This window comes from Aquarana catesbeiana, linkage group LG04 (genome assembly GCF_042186555.1).
Source record: "Aquarana catesbeiana isolate 2022-GZ linkage group LG04, ASM4218655v1, whole genome shotgun sequence".
Classification (NCBI taxonomy): Eukaryota; Metazoa; Chordata; class Amphibia; order Anura; family Ranidae; genus Aquarana; species Aquarana catesbeiana.
This window is the reverse complement of record NC_133327.1, coordinates 623,901,419-623,918,460: the sequence shown is the minus strand read 5'-3', so window position 1 is coordinate 623,918,460 and position 17,042 is coordinate 623,901,419. Positions and strand designations below refer to the sequence as shown.

The 17,042-nt window shown below is 46.4% G+C and overlaps 1 protein-coding gene across 2 annotated transcripts in view; it reads right to left on the bottom strand.

Moving 5' to 3' along the window:
* WDR26 (WD repeat domain 26) overlaps window positions 1-2,934 on the bottom strand; it is a 144,263-nt gene extending 141,329 nt beyond the window's left edge. For both annotated transcript variants that reach the window (XM_073628325.1, XM_073628326.1), the window contains exon 1: window positions 2,237-2,934. In XM_073628325.1, the coding sequence (XP_073484426.1) occupies window positions 2,237-2,919 (683 nt within the window). In that variant the 5' untranslated portion in view covers window positions 2,920-2,934. The remainder of the gene's footprint in view (window positions 1-2,236) is intronic.
* Window positions 2,935-17,042: the final 14,108 nt, after the last annotated feature.

The window sequence follows — 17,042 nt, the reverse complement described above, 5'->3', positions numbered from 1 at the left end:
AAATTTTTTTCACAGATATCAGCATACACATAGTGCTATAATCGGTATAGATGCCAGTATACACAGATCAGTGCCCCCAGGTCAGTACACAAAGACACATATGAATGCGCCCCCCCCCCAGTCGGTACACAGATTGGTGTCACCCCCCCCCCGTCTGTGTTGGCAGAGATTTGGTGCTCTGAGATCAGTGCCGCCCCCCCCCCATGTAAGTCCTCTCAGAGATGAGTGCCCCCCTTAGGAATGTACACATAGATCAGTCCCCCCCGGTATGTACACACAGATCGGTGCTCCCCCCCCCCTCCTTAGGTATGTACACACAGATCAGTGTGCCACCCCCCTTTAGGTATGTACACAGAGATCAGTCTCTCCCCCCGGTAGGTATGTGCACACAGAGATCAGTCTCTCCCCCCGGTAGGTATGTACACACAGATCGGTGTGCCACCCCCCCCCCTTTAGGTATGTACACAGAGATCAGTCTCTCCCCCCCCCGTAGGTATGTACACACAGATCGGTGCTCCCCCCCCCCCCCCCCCCTTAGGTATGTACACACAGATCGGTGCTCCCCCCCCCCCCCCCTTAGGTATGTACACACAGATCGGTGCTCCCCCCCCCCGTAGGTATGTACACACAGATCGGTGCTCCCCCCCCCCCCCCCCTTAGGTATGTACACACAGATCGGTGCTCCCCCCCCCCCCCCCTTAGGTATGTACACACAGATCGGTGCTCCCCCCCCCCTTAGGTATGTACACACAGATCGGTGCTCCCCCCCCCCCCCCTTAGGTATGTACACACAGATCGGTGCTCCCCCCCCCCCCCCTTAGGTATGTACACACAGATCGGTGCTCCCCCCCCCCCCCCTTAGGTATGTACACACAGATCGGTGCTCCCCCCCCCCCCCTTAGGTATGTACACACAGATCGGTGCTCCCCCCCCCCCCCCTTAGGTATGTACACACAGATCGGTGCTCCCCCCCCCCCCCCTTAGGTATGTACACACAGATCGGTGCTCCCCCCCCCCCCCCTTAGGTATGTACACACAGATCGGTGCTCCCCCCCCCCCCCCTTAGGTATGTACACACAGATCGGTGCTCCCCCCCCCCCCCTTAGGTATGTACACACAGATCGGTGCTCCCCCCCCCCCTTAGGTATGTACACACAGATCGGTGCTCCCCCCCCCCCCTTAGGTATGTACACACAGATCGGTGCTCCCCCCCCCCCCCCTTAGGTATGTACACACAGATCGGTGCTCCCCCCCCCCCCCTTAGGTATGTACACACAGATCGGTGCTCCCCCCCTCCCCCTTAGGTATGTACACACAGATCGGTGCTCCCCCCCTTAGGTATGTACACACAGATCGGTGCTCCCCCCCTTAGGTATGTACACACAGATCGGTGCTCCCCCCCCCCCTTAGGTATGTACACACAGATCGGTGCTCCCCCCCCCCCTTAGGTATGTACACACAGATCGGTGCTCCCCCCCCCCCTTAGGTATGTACACACAGATCGGTGCTCCCCCCCCCCCTTAGGTATGTACACACAGATCGGTGCTCCCCCCCCCCCCCCCTTAGGTATGTACACACAGATCGGTGCTCCCCCCCCCCCCCCCTTAGGTATGTACACACAGATCGGTGCTCCCCCCCCCCCCCCCTTAGGTATGTACACACAGATCGGTGCTCCCCCCCCCCCCCCCTTAGGTATGTACACACAGATCGGTGCTCCCCCCCCCCCCCCCTTAGGTATGTACACACAGATCGGTGCTCCCCCCCCCCCCCTTAGGTATGTACACACAGATCGGTGCTCCCCCCCCCCCCCTTAGGTATGTACACACAGATCGGTGCTCCCCCCCCCCCCCCTTAGGTATGTACACACAGATCGGTGCTCCCCCCCCCCCCCTTAGGTATGTACACACAGATCGGTGCTCCCCCCCCCCCCCTTAGGTATGTACACACAGATCGGTGCTCCCCCCCCCCCCCTTAGGTATGTACACACAGATCGGTGCTCCCCCCCCCCCCCCTTAGGTATGTACACACAGATCGGTGCTCCCCCCCCCCCTTTAGGTATGTACACACAGATCGGTGCTCCCCCCCCCCCTTAGGTATGTACACACAGATCGGTGTGCCACCCCCCACCCCCCCCCCCCCCCCCCCTTTAGGTATGTACACAGAGATCAGTCTCTCCCCCCCCCCGGTAGGTATGTACACACAGATCGGCCCCCCCCGGGTAGGTGGTCACACTCACTTGAGGCCCAGGCCGTGCAGGTGTTGCCCTATGAGGCGGATGACGTCCTCGTCGGCCTGGCTCAGCTTCTTCTTCTTCTTCAGGCCCGGTTGCTCGGTGCCCCCACCACCGCCTCCTCCTCCTCCTCCAACACCGCCACTGCTGCTGCTGGCGGCACAGGAGTCTCCGTTGCTGCTGGCGAGGAGGCCATTGGAGTGGGCCGGCAGCTCTCCGCCGTTCTGGGCGGCCATGGTGGAGGACGAGGAGGGGGAGGAGGAAGAAGGGGGGGACCCCGGCTCCGCTCCGCCCGCCGCCGCCCCGTTGGCCTGCATATTCCCTGTGACGAGCCCTGCCGCCTCTGCCGCTGCCTCCTCCGAGGCTCGGAGCTTCTTCCGCGGGGGAGGGGACGCTCGGCCGGTGTCCGAGTCGGAGGAAGCGGAGGCCAGACTTTCCTCGCCGAGAGCGGCCGTGGTGGAGGAGGTTGGGAGGACACGGCGCAGTCCCCCTCCCGGGGAGGAGAACAGGGGGGAGGAGGAGGGAGGTAAGGGGGGAGCGGGGAGGGAGGGGGGGACGCGACACTGCTCGGCTCCGGGGCTGTCACAGGCAGCGGCTGCTTCTTCCCCCCTCAGCTGCGGCACTAATGGAGTCCGGGCCGTGACGTCATCGGAAATGCCTATACTGGACGAGCGATCACTTCCGGACATGACCGAAGAGGAGGTGGAGGAAAAGGCGGTAACGAGGGAGGAGCGACGGGCCTCGGGAAGGAGGAACCGGAGGGAGGAGCGCGGAGAAACCGAGGCGGTGTCACTCGCTTACTGACGGGACCGAAAATACGTTGAAGAGGAGCGAAGACAACGGGCGGAGGCGGAACCTCCACATCCAGGAGGCCGTTACAGGGGCGGAGTAACGTTCTGGAGCAGGCACGCGAAAAGTTAGAGGAGGAGCCTGATTCGCGGATTGGACCAGATGGGGGCGTGGTAGAAGGCGGAACGCAGGCCGGGGGAGGTTGGATTTGGGTGGAGTTTCGCACTCAGAAGGAGGGGCGAGAATGAATGGGCGGGGTAGGAGGAGGGGCGGAGTTGCTGTCAGTGTCAACAACGCGGCGTGACCAGAGAACTGTCACTGGGGGAGGAGGCGGGCAGTTCACAGCGATGGGCGGAGTTCCGGCTCCTGGGATTGTTTTTCTTTTTTCTTTACACCAATCTGTTGTTTTCCGAACATTGATGAAACGGGAATGAATAAAGACATCACTATGAAGAAATGTACTATTCAGTGTCAGTGTGAGACAGCAAGGATTTTGACATTTTTTACATACATGTTAAAATCAATATTTTTGTGCTAGAGAAGTACTTCGAATACCCAAACATTTTATACAGTTGTGCTCATAAGTTTACATACCCTGGCAGAATGTATGATTTTATTGGCCATTTTTCAGAGAATATGAATGATAACACAAAAACTTTTCTTTCACTCATGTTGTTTAGCTGAAGCCATTTATTATCAATCAACTGTGCTTACTCTTTTAAAATCATAATCACAACAGAAACTACACAGATGACCCTGATCAAAAGTTTACATACCCTGGTGATTTTGGCCTGATAACATACACACAAGTTAACACAAAGGGATTTGAATGGCTATTAAAAGGTAACCATCCTCACCTGTGATCTGTTTGCTTGTAATTAGTGTTTTTGTATAAAAGGTCAATGAGTTTCTGGACTCCTGACAGACCCTTGCATCTTTCATCCAGTGCTGCACTGATGTTTCTGGATTCTGAGTCATGGGGAAAGCAAAAGAATTGTCAAAGGATCTGCGGGAAAAGGATATAAAAGATATACAAGGAATTGAGAATGCCAATCAGCAGTGTTCAAACTCTAATCAAGAAGTGGAAAATGAGGGGTTCTGTTGAAACCAAACCACGGTCAGGTAGACCAACAAAAGGTTTCAGCCACAACTGCCAGGAAAATTGTTCGGGATGCAAAGACAAACCCACAAATGACTTCTAATGAAATAGAGGACTCTCTGAAAACGTGGTTTGTTTGTTTCAAGATACACAATAAGGAGGCACTTGAAGAAAGATGGGCTGCATGGTTGAGTCGCCAGAAGAAAGCCATTACTACGCAAATGCCACAAAGTATTCCGCTTACAATACGCCAAACAGCACAGAGACAAACCTCAAACCTTCTGGCACAAAGTCATTTGGAGTCATTTCGAGTGATGAGACCAAAATTGAGCTTTTTGGCCACAACCATAAACGTGAACAAGGCCTATGATGAAAGGTACAAAATTCCTACTGTGAAACACGGAGGTTGATCGCTGATGTTTTGGGGATATGTGAGCTACAAAGGCACAAGAAATTTGGTCACAATTGATGGCAAGATGAATGCCGCATGTTAACAAAAAATACTGGAGGAACATTTGCATTCATCAGCCAGGAAGCTGCGCATGGGATGTACATGGACATTCTAACATGACAATGATCCAAAACACAAGGCCAAGTAGACCCGTCATTGGCTACAGCAGAATAAAGTGAAGGTTCTGGAGTGGCCATCTCAGTCTCCTGACCTCAATATCATTGAGCCACTCTGGGGAGATCTCAAACGTGCAGTCCATGCAAGACAGCCCAAGAATTTACAGGAACTGGAGGATTTTTGCCAAGAGGAATGGGCAGCTTTACCATCTGAGAAGATAAAGAGCCTCATCCACAAATACCACAAAAGACTTCAAGCTGTCATTGATGTTAAAGGATGGAATATACGGTATTATGAACTGGGGTATGTAAATGTTTGATCAGGGTCATTTGGGTAGTTTCTGTTGTCATTATGATTTAAAAAGAGTAAACACAGTTGACTGATAATAAATGGTTTCAGCCAAACACTAACCATGAGTGAAAGAAAAGTTTTTGTGTTATCATTCATATTCTCTGAAAAATGGCCAAGAAATCATAAATCCTGCCAGGGTATGTAAACTTATGAGCACAACTGTATTTTTTGAAAGCAGAGGCCCTGGAGAATAAAATGATGTTTTTTTCATGCTGCACAATATTTGCACAGCTGTTGATCAAACACAAATGTTCAGAAAAACACACTTAAAGCAGAGCTCCACCCAAAAAGATGAAGCTCTGCTTATTTGCCTCCTCTCCCCCGCTGCCACATTTGGCACCTTTCAGAGGGAAGGGGGGAACAGGTACCTGGTTTTGACAGGTACCTGCTCCCAGTTCCGGCTGATCTGGCTGTAGTGAAGTCAGCAGAGAGTTCAGCCCCCCCTCCTCCTTCCCCCGCCACCGGGCCATTCACAAAGCGCAGTGTGCTTCGCGCATGCACGGTAGGGAACCGGCTGTGAAGCCGTGAGTCTTCACTGCTGGTCTCCCTTAGTGAAGATGGCGGTGGCTGCACCCAAGAGCCGATTTAAAAAATCGTCTCGGGTTAAGACACCACTGGATTCCTGGACAGGTAAATGTCCTAATATTAAAAGTCAGCAGCTACAGTATTTGTAGCTGCTGACTTTACATTTTTTCTGAAGGAGCCTGGAACATCTCTTTAACCACTTAAGGACCAGCCTCATTTTGGATTTTAGGTGTTTACATGTTTAAAACAGGTTTTTTTTTGCTAGAAAATTACTTAGAACCCCCAAACATTATATATGGTTTTTCTTCTAACACCCTAGGGAACAGGCCGTGAAGCCAAAAGGCTACATGGCCGGGTTCCCTTATCCGCAATGCCGACACATCAGCCAAACATCAGCTGCGGTGCCGACATCCCTGGACTCCAGAACAGGTAAGTGTCCTACTGTTAAAAGTCAGCAACTACAGTATGTGTAGCTGCTGACTTTTAATTTTTAAAGGGCAAGCGGAACTCCGCTTTAAAGTTGTTCTAAGCCCTCATTACATTGGAGCGACTTTGACAGGTCAAATCGCAAGACAAGTCGCACTCTATTGTCGGCCATGTTCAAATCGATAGGACGCCGACTTTGCGGTAGTTCCTATACTACTTTTGGCAATTTCGGGTGCATCTTAGATTGTAAGCTCTAAGGAGCAGGGCCCTCTGATTCCTACTGTATCAAATTGTATTGTATTTGTACTGTCTACCCTCAAGTTGTAAAGCGCTACGTAAACTGTTGGCGCTATATAAATCCTGTATAATAATAATAATAACTTGAATAGACATCTAAGTGAAGCCGCATGAAGCCACACAGATGTCTTTAAAGTCGCACCTGAAGTTGCACTGACATGCAGCTTTGAAATCGTGTGATTTCAGAAGAAGTCACACTATTTCAAAGCCGCATAATGTGAACGAGCGCTCGCGGATGAAGGTTTTTTTTACCTTCATGCATTCTGTGTGTGCAGCAGCCCTTACTTATACTTACCTGAGCTCCCTCTCAAGCCAACGATGTGCATTGTCCATTGGCTCCTGCTGCTGTCAATCACAGGCGGACAACCATTGAGGTGAGAGAGGGGGTGGGGCCGAGCCGCAGCTTTGTATCTGAATGGACATGCAGAGCAGTGGCTCACGAGCATGCCTGCTTAGGTGCCCCCTTTGCAAGCTGCTTGCTCTGGGGGCATTTGACAGGATGAGGGGCCAGGAGCACCAGCAAGGGATCCAAGAAGAGGAGGATCAGGACTGCTCTGTGCAAAACCATTGCACAGAGCAGGTAAGTATAACATGCTTGTTATTTAAAAAAAAAAATGCCTTTAATATCACTTTAAACTAATTTTAGTGCATGCAAACACAATATAATACCAATTTTTGTGGTAAAATATAAAAGATGATATTGTGCCAAGTAAATACTGTAGATACCTAACATGGCAAGATTTAAAAGTTTGCACACTAATGAAATGGCAACAAACTACAGTACCTAAAAATCCTAATAGGCAATGTTTTTAAAAGCCTTTACAGGTTACCAGTTTAGAGTTAAATGTGAGCTGCACGGGGAGAGGGATGCTTTTATTTTTATTTGTTTTGTTAACAATTTTTTGTACTTTAAAAAAGGATTTAACTTTATATGAGCAACATCCTTTGGATAGCTTAGGCAGTTACAGGTATTCTTTATTGAGGCATCAGGGATCTTATAGACCCCTGAGCCCTCCTTTGCCCACCAAGGTGGCCAATCAGTATGATTGTGATCAGTATGATCGTCCACTTCTCTGGCCAGTATCGGCCAGGGAAACACATACTGAAACCGGAAGTGACAAAATTCTCATCACTTCTGACTTCATTCGTCACAGGGGAGAGGGAGGAACGAATGTTCATTTTTGGATCACTCTTAATGGAAAGCCAGTCGCCAACTCTAAGACCCCTTTCACACTGGGGTGTTTTTCAGGCGCTTTTCAGGTGCTTTAGCGTTAAAAAAAAGCGCCTGTAAAGCGCCTGAAAGAAGCCTCATCTGCAATCCCAATGTGAAAGCCCGAGCCCTTTCACACTGCCAACGCCCGAAAAACGCTGGTAAAACGCCGCTTAAGACCCTTTTCACACTGGGGCGTTTTTCGGGCGCTGGCAGTGTGAAAGGGCTCGGGCCATCAGCGCACGCAGCCTGGTGGCAAAAACACGAAAGTGCTGCAAAGAAGCTCCTTGCAGGACTTTTTTTGATGCCCTGCCAGCGCAGCGCCCTGGTGTGAAAGCACTCGGGCTTTCACATTGGGATTGCAGATGAGGCTCCTTTCAGGCGCTTTACAGGCACTTTTTTTAATGCTAAAGCACCTGAAAAATGCCCCAGTGTGAAAGGGGTCTCAGTGTGAAAGCACTCAGGCTTTCACATTGGGATTGCAGATGAGGCTTCTTTCAGGTGCTTTACAGGCGCTTTTTTTAACGCTAAAGCGCCTGAAAAACGCCCGAGTATGAGACCCCTTTCACACCAAGGCGTTTTTGCAGCATTTTAGCGCTAAAAATAACACTATTAAAACGCTCATAAAACGCTCCCCATGCATCTCAATGGACCCTTTCACACTGGGGCGTTGAGAAAAGTCCTGCAAGCAGCATCTTTGGAGCAGCTTTTTGGGCATTGAAAAAGACGCTTCAAAAACGCCCCTCTCCATTGAAATGAATTGAAAACGCTGTAAAAACGCCTAAATAGCGCCTATAATCCACCCTGAGCTGTAGAAAATTCACATGATCTCACAAAAAGGTAAAGATGCAAGCTGAAAAAAGAGCATCTACAACAACAGGACTGAACTTGTGGGAAGGCCAGAATGATTAAACAGGCCATCAAAGTGCCAAAAAAACTAAATTAAAGTGCCAAAAAAAGAACTAATCCCAGAAAAATGAAAATTTGAAGTAAAACAAGACACTGCTTGTTTTACATGATATCACAAAGGATAAACATGAGAGCAGAAAGATAGCATCAATAACACATGCTTCAATAACACTTGAAAAACGCTGTTAAAACACCTGCAGCGTTGCGTTAATTTTACCGCTAACGTCCCTAAAACACTGTAAAAACGCGGTAATAACGCTAAGGCGTTTTAGAGCGTTTATGAAGCTCCTTGGTGTGAAAGGGGTCTAAAACATGATACCAGGATCATGGCTAAAGCCGCAGGCCAGAAAACCACAAGCTTTGCTATATAAGGGAATAGATTGTAAAAGTGCATTGTGATTGGCAATAAAGCTGTTATGCGTCATGAGCCACCAGTGAACTTTTAGCCAATAAGATTTTGTCTGTTGATCCTATAAAAAGGTCACACATCCTGTGTCTGTATGACTTCTGCTTTTTTCCTCAGCATGTAAGCATTATCTATTTGCACCGGTGCATCTGAAATAAATTTTCTTGCTTTCATAATACTCGGAGTTGTGACTGATCTCGGGTGAAAAGTTTTCCTGTCAGGGGGGGTCCCGACTAAGGGGGAATTCAAAAGTAATGATCCTACAGTCCCTAGCAAACCCTTTCCCACTGGCCAGTACATTGGGGCCCAAATGTGGGCCAAAGACCTGGGTGTAAGAGCCTAAACAGTGTCCCAAGCACCAATACTGTACATAGACGCATGGCCAGTGGCCTCTCACAGACACAGAGGATGACGACTTGTCTCCTCCCACTATCTGTCTGGGTCTCAATGATACCAGCTGCTGGTTCATCCTCCCCACGACCCTGGGGAAACACCAAAATTGACAGTGGCATTGCCACAAACCTGAAAATTTAGGCAAATCTGCCTCCCTGCATCTCCAACACTGCAGCTAATCATCACTTCAGCAGCCTGCTTCACAGTTGTGCTCCACAACATCCTCCCAATGACTGCCCCAAGTCCAGGAACAGCCTTTCCTGTCCCTCCTCTGCAGAGCTATGGTAATGCTAGCATCTGCGGAGGAAGAGTAAAATCGCAGCACAGGTTCAGTCTCTGTGGGGACTACATCTCTCACAAATCCTTGCTCCTCCCAACAGGCTTTGTCCTTTTCCGGGGTGCACAGCATTACATTACAGCTTCATCTGCTCTCACTGGTGGTGGGAGGGGCTTTCTTCTGTCTCGCTCAGTGACTGCAACCAGCCCTGAAAATGTTCAGTGTTTAGTCTATCTCTCTCCCCTCCCTCCTCACTGGCAGGCAAGGAGAGGGACAACAGCTGCAGTACTGGCTGTGTGTGAATGGCTGCAACATGTTAGATACTGTCAGATACAGCCTGGTCTATGCAGCTGTACTGTGCCTTGGACCCAGGCTACACACTCTCCCTACCAAAAGCCTTTGGTCCCCAAAGGAGCAACAGGGGAACCAGTGGAAGAAATAAATTATCAAACATGACATAGAAGGACATAACAGTATAACAGCCAAACATCAAGTTTACACCGACAAAGAGCCAAATAATATTTGCTCACATGAAAGAAATAACAATAGACTGCATTATGCACACTTGACCCTGGATGTCAGGCTAATTTTGTGGCATTGCTTTGCAAAGGGAACAGGCATTGGAAACTTCCACCAAGGTGTGTCAAAAGGAGGACCAGAGCCACTGTTCACTGGTATGAATGCTTTGGGCACTTCAGTAATGATAACTTCTTCAGAACGAATCTTGCATCACCTGAGGTTCCCACAGCAGGCTGGATTCATCGCTTATCATTCAGTTCAGACGTTTCTCTGGCAGATGAGCCCACTGCATCTTCAGAAAGAGGTGTCTTCTGGACCCAAATTTTCTATCTTTAGCTTGTGTCCACTAGGTATTCCTTGGCTGAGACACTTTCTCTGCTGAAGTCTTCTTTTCTTATGTCAGATGCTGGTACACTGGCTACAAAAGGGGGTGCACGCTCTCTCCTCTGTCTATGACCCATATGTATATTGTATTAGGTCATATATAGCATTTTACCCTTTAAGTGGGGTCCATGGGTCTTTTGTTCCTACTTGTACTTTTCCTCCTCCTCTTCCTCTGGTTCTCAGGGCAGACAGTGCAAAAACAAAGGAAACCTCCATTAGTGTTTTACCATTTTAAAACTGTTTATTTAAAATAAAAGTAAAACCACTCATATTATAAAGTGCACATCACTTCCATGCACATAGATAACAAAGAGCAGTATTAGGATATACTGGGACATCATCGGCCAATGTACATACATAAAAACCGAGTCACTTCCATGTCCACGATGTATGCAATGATGTCATCCAAAGCTCCGCCCAATGCGTTTCATTACCTAACCATGTGACTTCCTCAGGGGCATCAGGATTGGGTGACAGCTTATTCTTAGCTTATTCTTATAGCTCTCAGCCACCATTAAAATTTGGCACCATTTTACCAGAGACCAAAGTTCATGCACATCCATTTTACTCCACATCACATTAGAAACCTTCTTGTATTGCAATCTTTACTTCAACCCTTTTTGTTCACTTTCTATCATCGGCTCATATATTAAAATTAAACTTTAGCCTATGAAAATAAAATTGGCGAATAGGCAGGATTTTTAATGTAGAAGACGCCCTTGTATAGTGAGCCACGCATGTGCTGCTCATTGTACAAATTCAGCAATGCCAGTGATTGAGACCCGTAAGCCGGCCACCCAAAGATGTCAGTACTGGGTGGTGGGATACTACGAAAGGGAAGTCACGTCTAAAGGGATGCAGGCCCTGCCACTTTCCTCATTAGAACCTTGCAAGTACAGCAGTTGATTGGTATTTATAAAATCACTCCCATTAGATTCACTTTCCCCATGGATACAGAGAAACAAACAACTATATCTTCAGAATAACAGGAGGTAGAACTCTGCAACAAACTTTGTTAGATCACCCAGAGGAGAATGTTTTTTTCCAACAAACATGGAGTTACTCTTTAAAAAGCGGACTACAGCTCCTCATATTAACCTTCAATTTATATACACTCACCGGTCACTTTATTAGGTACACATGTTCAATTTCTTGGTAACACAAATTTCTAATCAGCCAATCACATGGCAGCAACTCAATGCATTTAGGCATCTAGACGTGGTAAAGATGACTTGTTGATGTTCAAACCAAATCATCAGAATGGTGAAGAAAGCATAATCAAAGCACTACCAAAGCATAATTGAAGCGCCACCTAAGCTTCATCGAAGCATCAAAAGTACATAAAAAAAAAGCATGTTGAAGCAATAGGCGCTTTAATGTGTGTTGAAGTTGAAGCAAGTGTAAATGAGCCTTTGGGGGGAGGGGGGGGGGGCTGCACAGAGAAGGTTTTTTTACCTTTATGCATAGAATGCATGAAGGTAAAAAAACCTTGAGCCTTTAGAACCATAAACAAATTTATTTAAAGTGGTGTTCCGGCCGAAATTATACTTTTTAAATAAAAATACCCCTATAATACACAAGCTTAATGTATTCTAGTAAAGTTAGTCTATAAACTAAGGTCTGTTTTGTTAGTTTATAGCAATAGTTTGTTATTTTATAAACTTACAGCAGGTCATGGCCATCTTAAGTGTGGGCATCTGAGGCCAGACTGTATTTCTTCCTGGATCTCATCCTTGCAGATCTCGCACATGCTCAGTGCAGCACAAGCAGTGTAATAGGTTTCAGGTCAGGTTTCCATAGCAACGGCAGTGTCAGAGGAAGTTGCCGCCCCTTCCCAGAAGTCATTGCAAACAGGAAATTATGCGATGGGCCGCGGCCAGGGAGGAGGAAGTGAAAAATGAATACAGCAGATATACAGTAGGTGCTGAGAAAAAAATAAAAAAATATCCAATTTGTTTACAGTGCACAGTTTAGTGAGGGGTGCTGAAGAGTTGTAAAAGTGGGTGGAACTCCACTTTAAATAGCAAATCGAAACAAAATGATTTTTTTCGTTCTGCACATGTCTACTTAAAATCACGGATAAAATAATTGAAATGGAACTCTATTTTTTAAACCATTTGGAATCAATGTTTTGAGTTCATAAATTGATTTTGATTCTTTTTTTAAATTCTTTGATTTTATTATTTCTCCTCCGATGTCTCCTATATTTTTCTATGCCCTAAAATTGGAGGCCACTTGGATCCTTATTAGGATGCAATAAAAAGTGTTTTGGAATAAGGTGTTTCTCAAAAACCAACACTAATATTGTAAACATGCTCTTTAATACATTTTTTCAGGGGCCCTTTTATGCTTCCCACATATTGCAGTCTGCAAGGACATTGCAAGCCATAAACTACCCCTTTAGTGGAACAAGAAAATTGTCACAAATCTTATACTCTTTATTAGTAAATTGCAACTTTTATATATATATATATATATATATATATATATATATATATATATATATATATATATATATGTAAATAAAATGCATTTGTTGTGTGGTTATTTGGTTGATATTTGATCACTAATTTTAAGTATTTGTATTGTAAATTAGATTTCACATACATGAGAGTAGCATATAGTGCACAGTGGCAACTGAAATTGGGAGAGGGTTTAGCACTAATAATGGTTGATTTTGGAATATAGCAGTGCAGAGGTTTTATTATTCAAAAGCAAAAAATGCAGCATAGGCTCAGTCTCTCTGGGGACTACATTTCCCATAAGTCCTTGCTCCTCCCAGCAGGCTTTGTCCTCTTCCAGGCTGCACAGCTTCCTTTGCACTCCTTGGTGGTGGGCAGGGCTTTCTTCTGGCTCTCACTGTGTCTGCACACAGTCCTGGAAATATTCAGTGTTGTCTCTCTCTTCCCTCCTCTTCTCACTGGCAGGCAAGGCGAGGGCTATGCAGCTGTACTCCAGAGTGTGCCTCAGACCAGGGCTACATGCGCTCTCTCTTCCCTGATGAAATACCTCTAAGCTGAGTGCTGCTGCGACGGAGGAGACAGCAAACCATGCATGTGCAGGGATTTAAATCAGAGAGAGCTCACTCCTGTTATAGTAGGGGGCAAGCAGTAGAGGCATAGATCATCATGAATTAGTACTAATGAAAATGCTCCGATACCTAAAACCGATACTTTTACTGTGCGATTTGAGCCCATACAAAATGAATCGCTTGTGATTTGAACAGGAATGTAGTGCGACTCCTGTCTGAATCACATATGGTTTCCCGCACTGCTCCTGTGTGAAACCCAGGCTTGACATAGTGACTTCAGCCTGGGTTCACACAGGAGCGGTGCGGGAAAACGCACGTGACTCAGACAGGTATCACATTCCTGTTCATATTACATTCAATTATCAACATAGATAAGGATGTATATCCATCTGTCATCTTGATTCTTGGAGTAGAGACAGGGGTCTGGTTTACTTCTTGAGAAACCCTTCTTTAGTAAGTACTTTGTTCACTTTCTGATTCCACATCCTTGCGGATTGCTTAAGACTGTAGATGCACTTCTGAAGTTTACACACAAGGTTGTCTCTTTGCTCAAACCCTGGTGGTTGCTCCATTTAGAGATCTTCCTTAATGTCTCCATATAGGAAAGCAGTTTTAACGTCTAGGCGTTTGACTTGCATGCCCTTCCTGGCAGCAACACTAATGCAGTGTACACACGGTCGGACTTTTCGACCGGACTGGTCCGACGGACCGAGTCCGGCGGACAATCCGATCGTGTGTGGGCTTCATGGGACCTGCAGCTGACTTTTCCAGTCGAAAATCTGACGGACTTTAGATTTGGAACATGCTTCAAATTTTTACGTTGTAACTCCGCCAGACCCAGTAATCTGCTCATCTGTATGCTAGTCCGACGGACAAAAACCGACGCTAGGGCAGCTATTGGCTACTGGCTATCAACTTCCTTATTTTAGTCCGGTCGTACGTCATCACGTACGATTACGTTGGACTTTGGTGTGATCATGTGTAGGCAAGTCCGGTCGTTAGAAAGTCCGTCGAAAGTCCATCGTAACTCCGTCGAAAGTCCGTCGGACAGGCTGTCGGACTTTTGTTGCTGCAAAGTCCGAGCGTGTGTACACGGCTTAAGAAGCACTCTGATGGTGGAGTGTTTTAGATGGGAGAGAATGTTTCATCGTAATCTTCACCATATTTCTGAGAGTAACCCTTGACAACTAGTCTGGCTTTGTATTTGTGGATATTCCCTTCTGCGTCTGACTTTATTTTGAAAGTCCACTTACTTCCTATATTTTTGCTGTTAGGAGGGAGCTCTGTGAGTGTCCAGGTTTTATTTTCTTGAAGTGACTTTAATTCTTATTCTTCTGCTGCTTTTCTCCATTTATTGACTTCACGTTTTGGCAGTTCTTCTATGTCTTCCCAGGATGTTGGTTCAAGTATGCTGTGGTATCCCCTTTGTAGTCCAAGTGGATCTTCTGACTTCAGGCAGGTCAGCAGGATCTGGTGGGGAACTTGATTTAGGCAATGTTCTGACTCCTGCAAAGGTTCGCTTTGGTTGACCTTTTCTTCTGGTTTGCTTGGCATATTCACTTCACAGCTTTCAGGGATCAGTGTTTCTGGTGATGGGCTCTCATCAAAATAAACACTACGGATTATTGTCACTTTGTCTGTCTATGGGTGTAGGATTCTGTAACCCTTAGTTTGCTCACTGTAGCCTACTAGAATGCCCTCTATGGCTCTGTTCTACAACTTGGATCACTTTTCAATTGGAATATAGGCATATGCTTTACATCCAAACAAACACTCTGATGTGCCCTATGCTAGGTTTTGATCCATGCCACTTTTCGAATGGAGTACTTTTAATGGCTCTTGAGGGTAGTCTGTTCTGTAGGTAAGTTGCAGTCATAACTGCTTCTCCCCAGTACTTATCAGGTAGGTTGGCATGTGACAACATGCATCTGGCCATTTCTATAAGAGTGCAATTTTTCCTTTCTACTACACCGTTTTGTTCAGTATTGTATGGTGTGGTTGTCTGGTGTACTATTCCTTGTCTCTTAAGATATGAGGCCACTTCTTTGCTTATGTATTCTCCACCATTGTCGGTACGTATTATTCCTGGTGTGCGCTGGAATTTGTTGCTAGACATGGCAACAAACTCTTGAAGTTTCTCTGATGTTTCAGTTATGTGTTTCATCAGATAAGTAGTTGTGAACCTGGAATAATCATCAATGAAGGTCAGTAGATATCTGTTCCCATTTGATGTGGAAGTTTTCATTGGACCGCATACGTCACTGTGTATGAGCTACAGAGGGTGGTTGGTTTTTATTTGAGATGCCTGTGGAAGGGGAACACGTGTGGTTTTCGCTTCTATACGCCACTTTGCAAGGCACTATTGTCAAATCTTCTGATAAGCCTCTCTTTATAATTGTCCTGTATAGCTTCTGGACTTCTGTGTCCCAGCCACCTGTGCCATAAGTGAATACATTTGTTGTGTGGGTCATTAGAGGCTATATTGGCTTGCTGGTCTGTGGTGCTGAGCCTGTATAGGTGGTCATCCAGGGCAACAGTATAATTGTCTTTGATGTCCTCTCCGATGGCACACAGCTGCTCTATGATCTCTAGCATAGCATTCACATGGTCACACATTTGCTGGCCTTCTTGAAGTCTCATCTTGTACAACTTTCTTAGCAAAAACAGTTTGCTGTTTAGACTTGAACGCTCATGAAGCTTTTGTAATGAAGTCCACATACCTTTGGCTGTTTTCTCTGTTCTTATGTGGATAAGCTGGTCATCTTCTACTAGTTAGCTTATAATTGCTTTTGCTTGTCTATACTTCCTATCCCAGGCCTCCGCCTCTCCATCTGTGGGTCTGTCTGTATTTAGCACTTGCCACAAGTCATCCTTGCCGAGCAACATTTCTAGTTTAAACTTCCACAGCTGGTATTTGGCATTGTTCAGCTTTGCAATTTCAGACTTCACATCTGAACCACTTGCCATCCTTCAGCTGCTTGCATTTAGTACTCACTAATTCACTGTAGAATTTGTTTTTCCAGTGCCTGGGCTTGTAGTATCTTCTGCAATGCCTCTGGGTGCCCTGGGTGCCTGGGTAACCTATAACCTATTGTGCAGAGTATTGCAATAAGCACAGGAAGCTTCTTGGATGCAGCAATACGGCTGTAGTTTTATGGAGAAATATATTACATGTCTTACAGCATAGAGAAACATGAACAGGAACAAGAATTATACAAGAACATGCTTAGATAAAGAAGGTACATCCTGTGACATTACCACAGAGAATACACACTATAACACTGCAGTGCCACCTGCTGGTATAGATAGGTATAATGCATATATATTGTTCACATTATAGAAAGCTATTTGCTGTTGCTTCTTTGAACAAGTACTAGTACATATTAACTGTCGACAGAGCTACATACAGTATACAGAGCTGTGTTTTGGCAGTAGAATAGAGTCGAGCTGAATGCTGCACAGTCATTCACAAGAGGGTTTGTATTCTTTGATCTGCCAATCAGAGGAACCTTTTATTAATTTATAAAAGGAGTGAGACCAGAAGTCATACCTGTTCAGCCCAGATGTCGGGCGACATCTGCCGGATCAATAAAAACCAGCCGACATTCATTTTGTTTGTAAGCCAGCC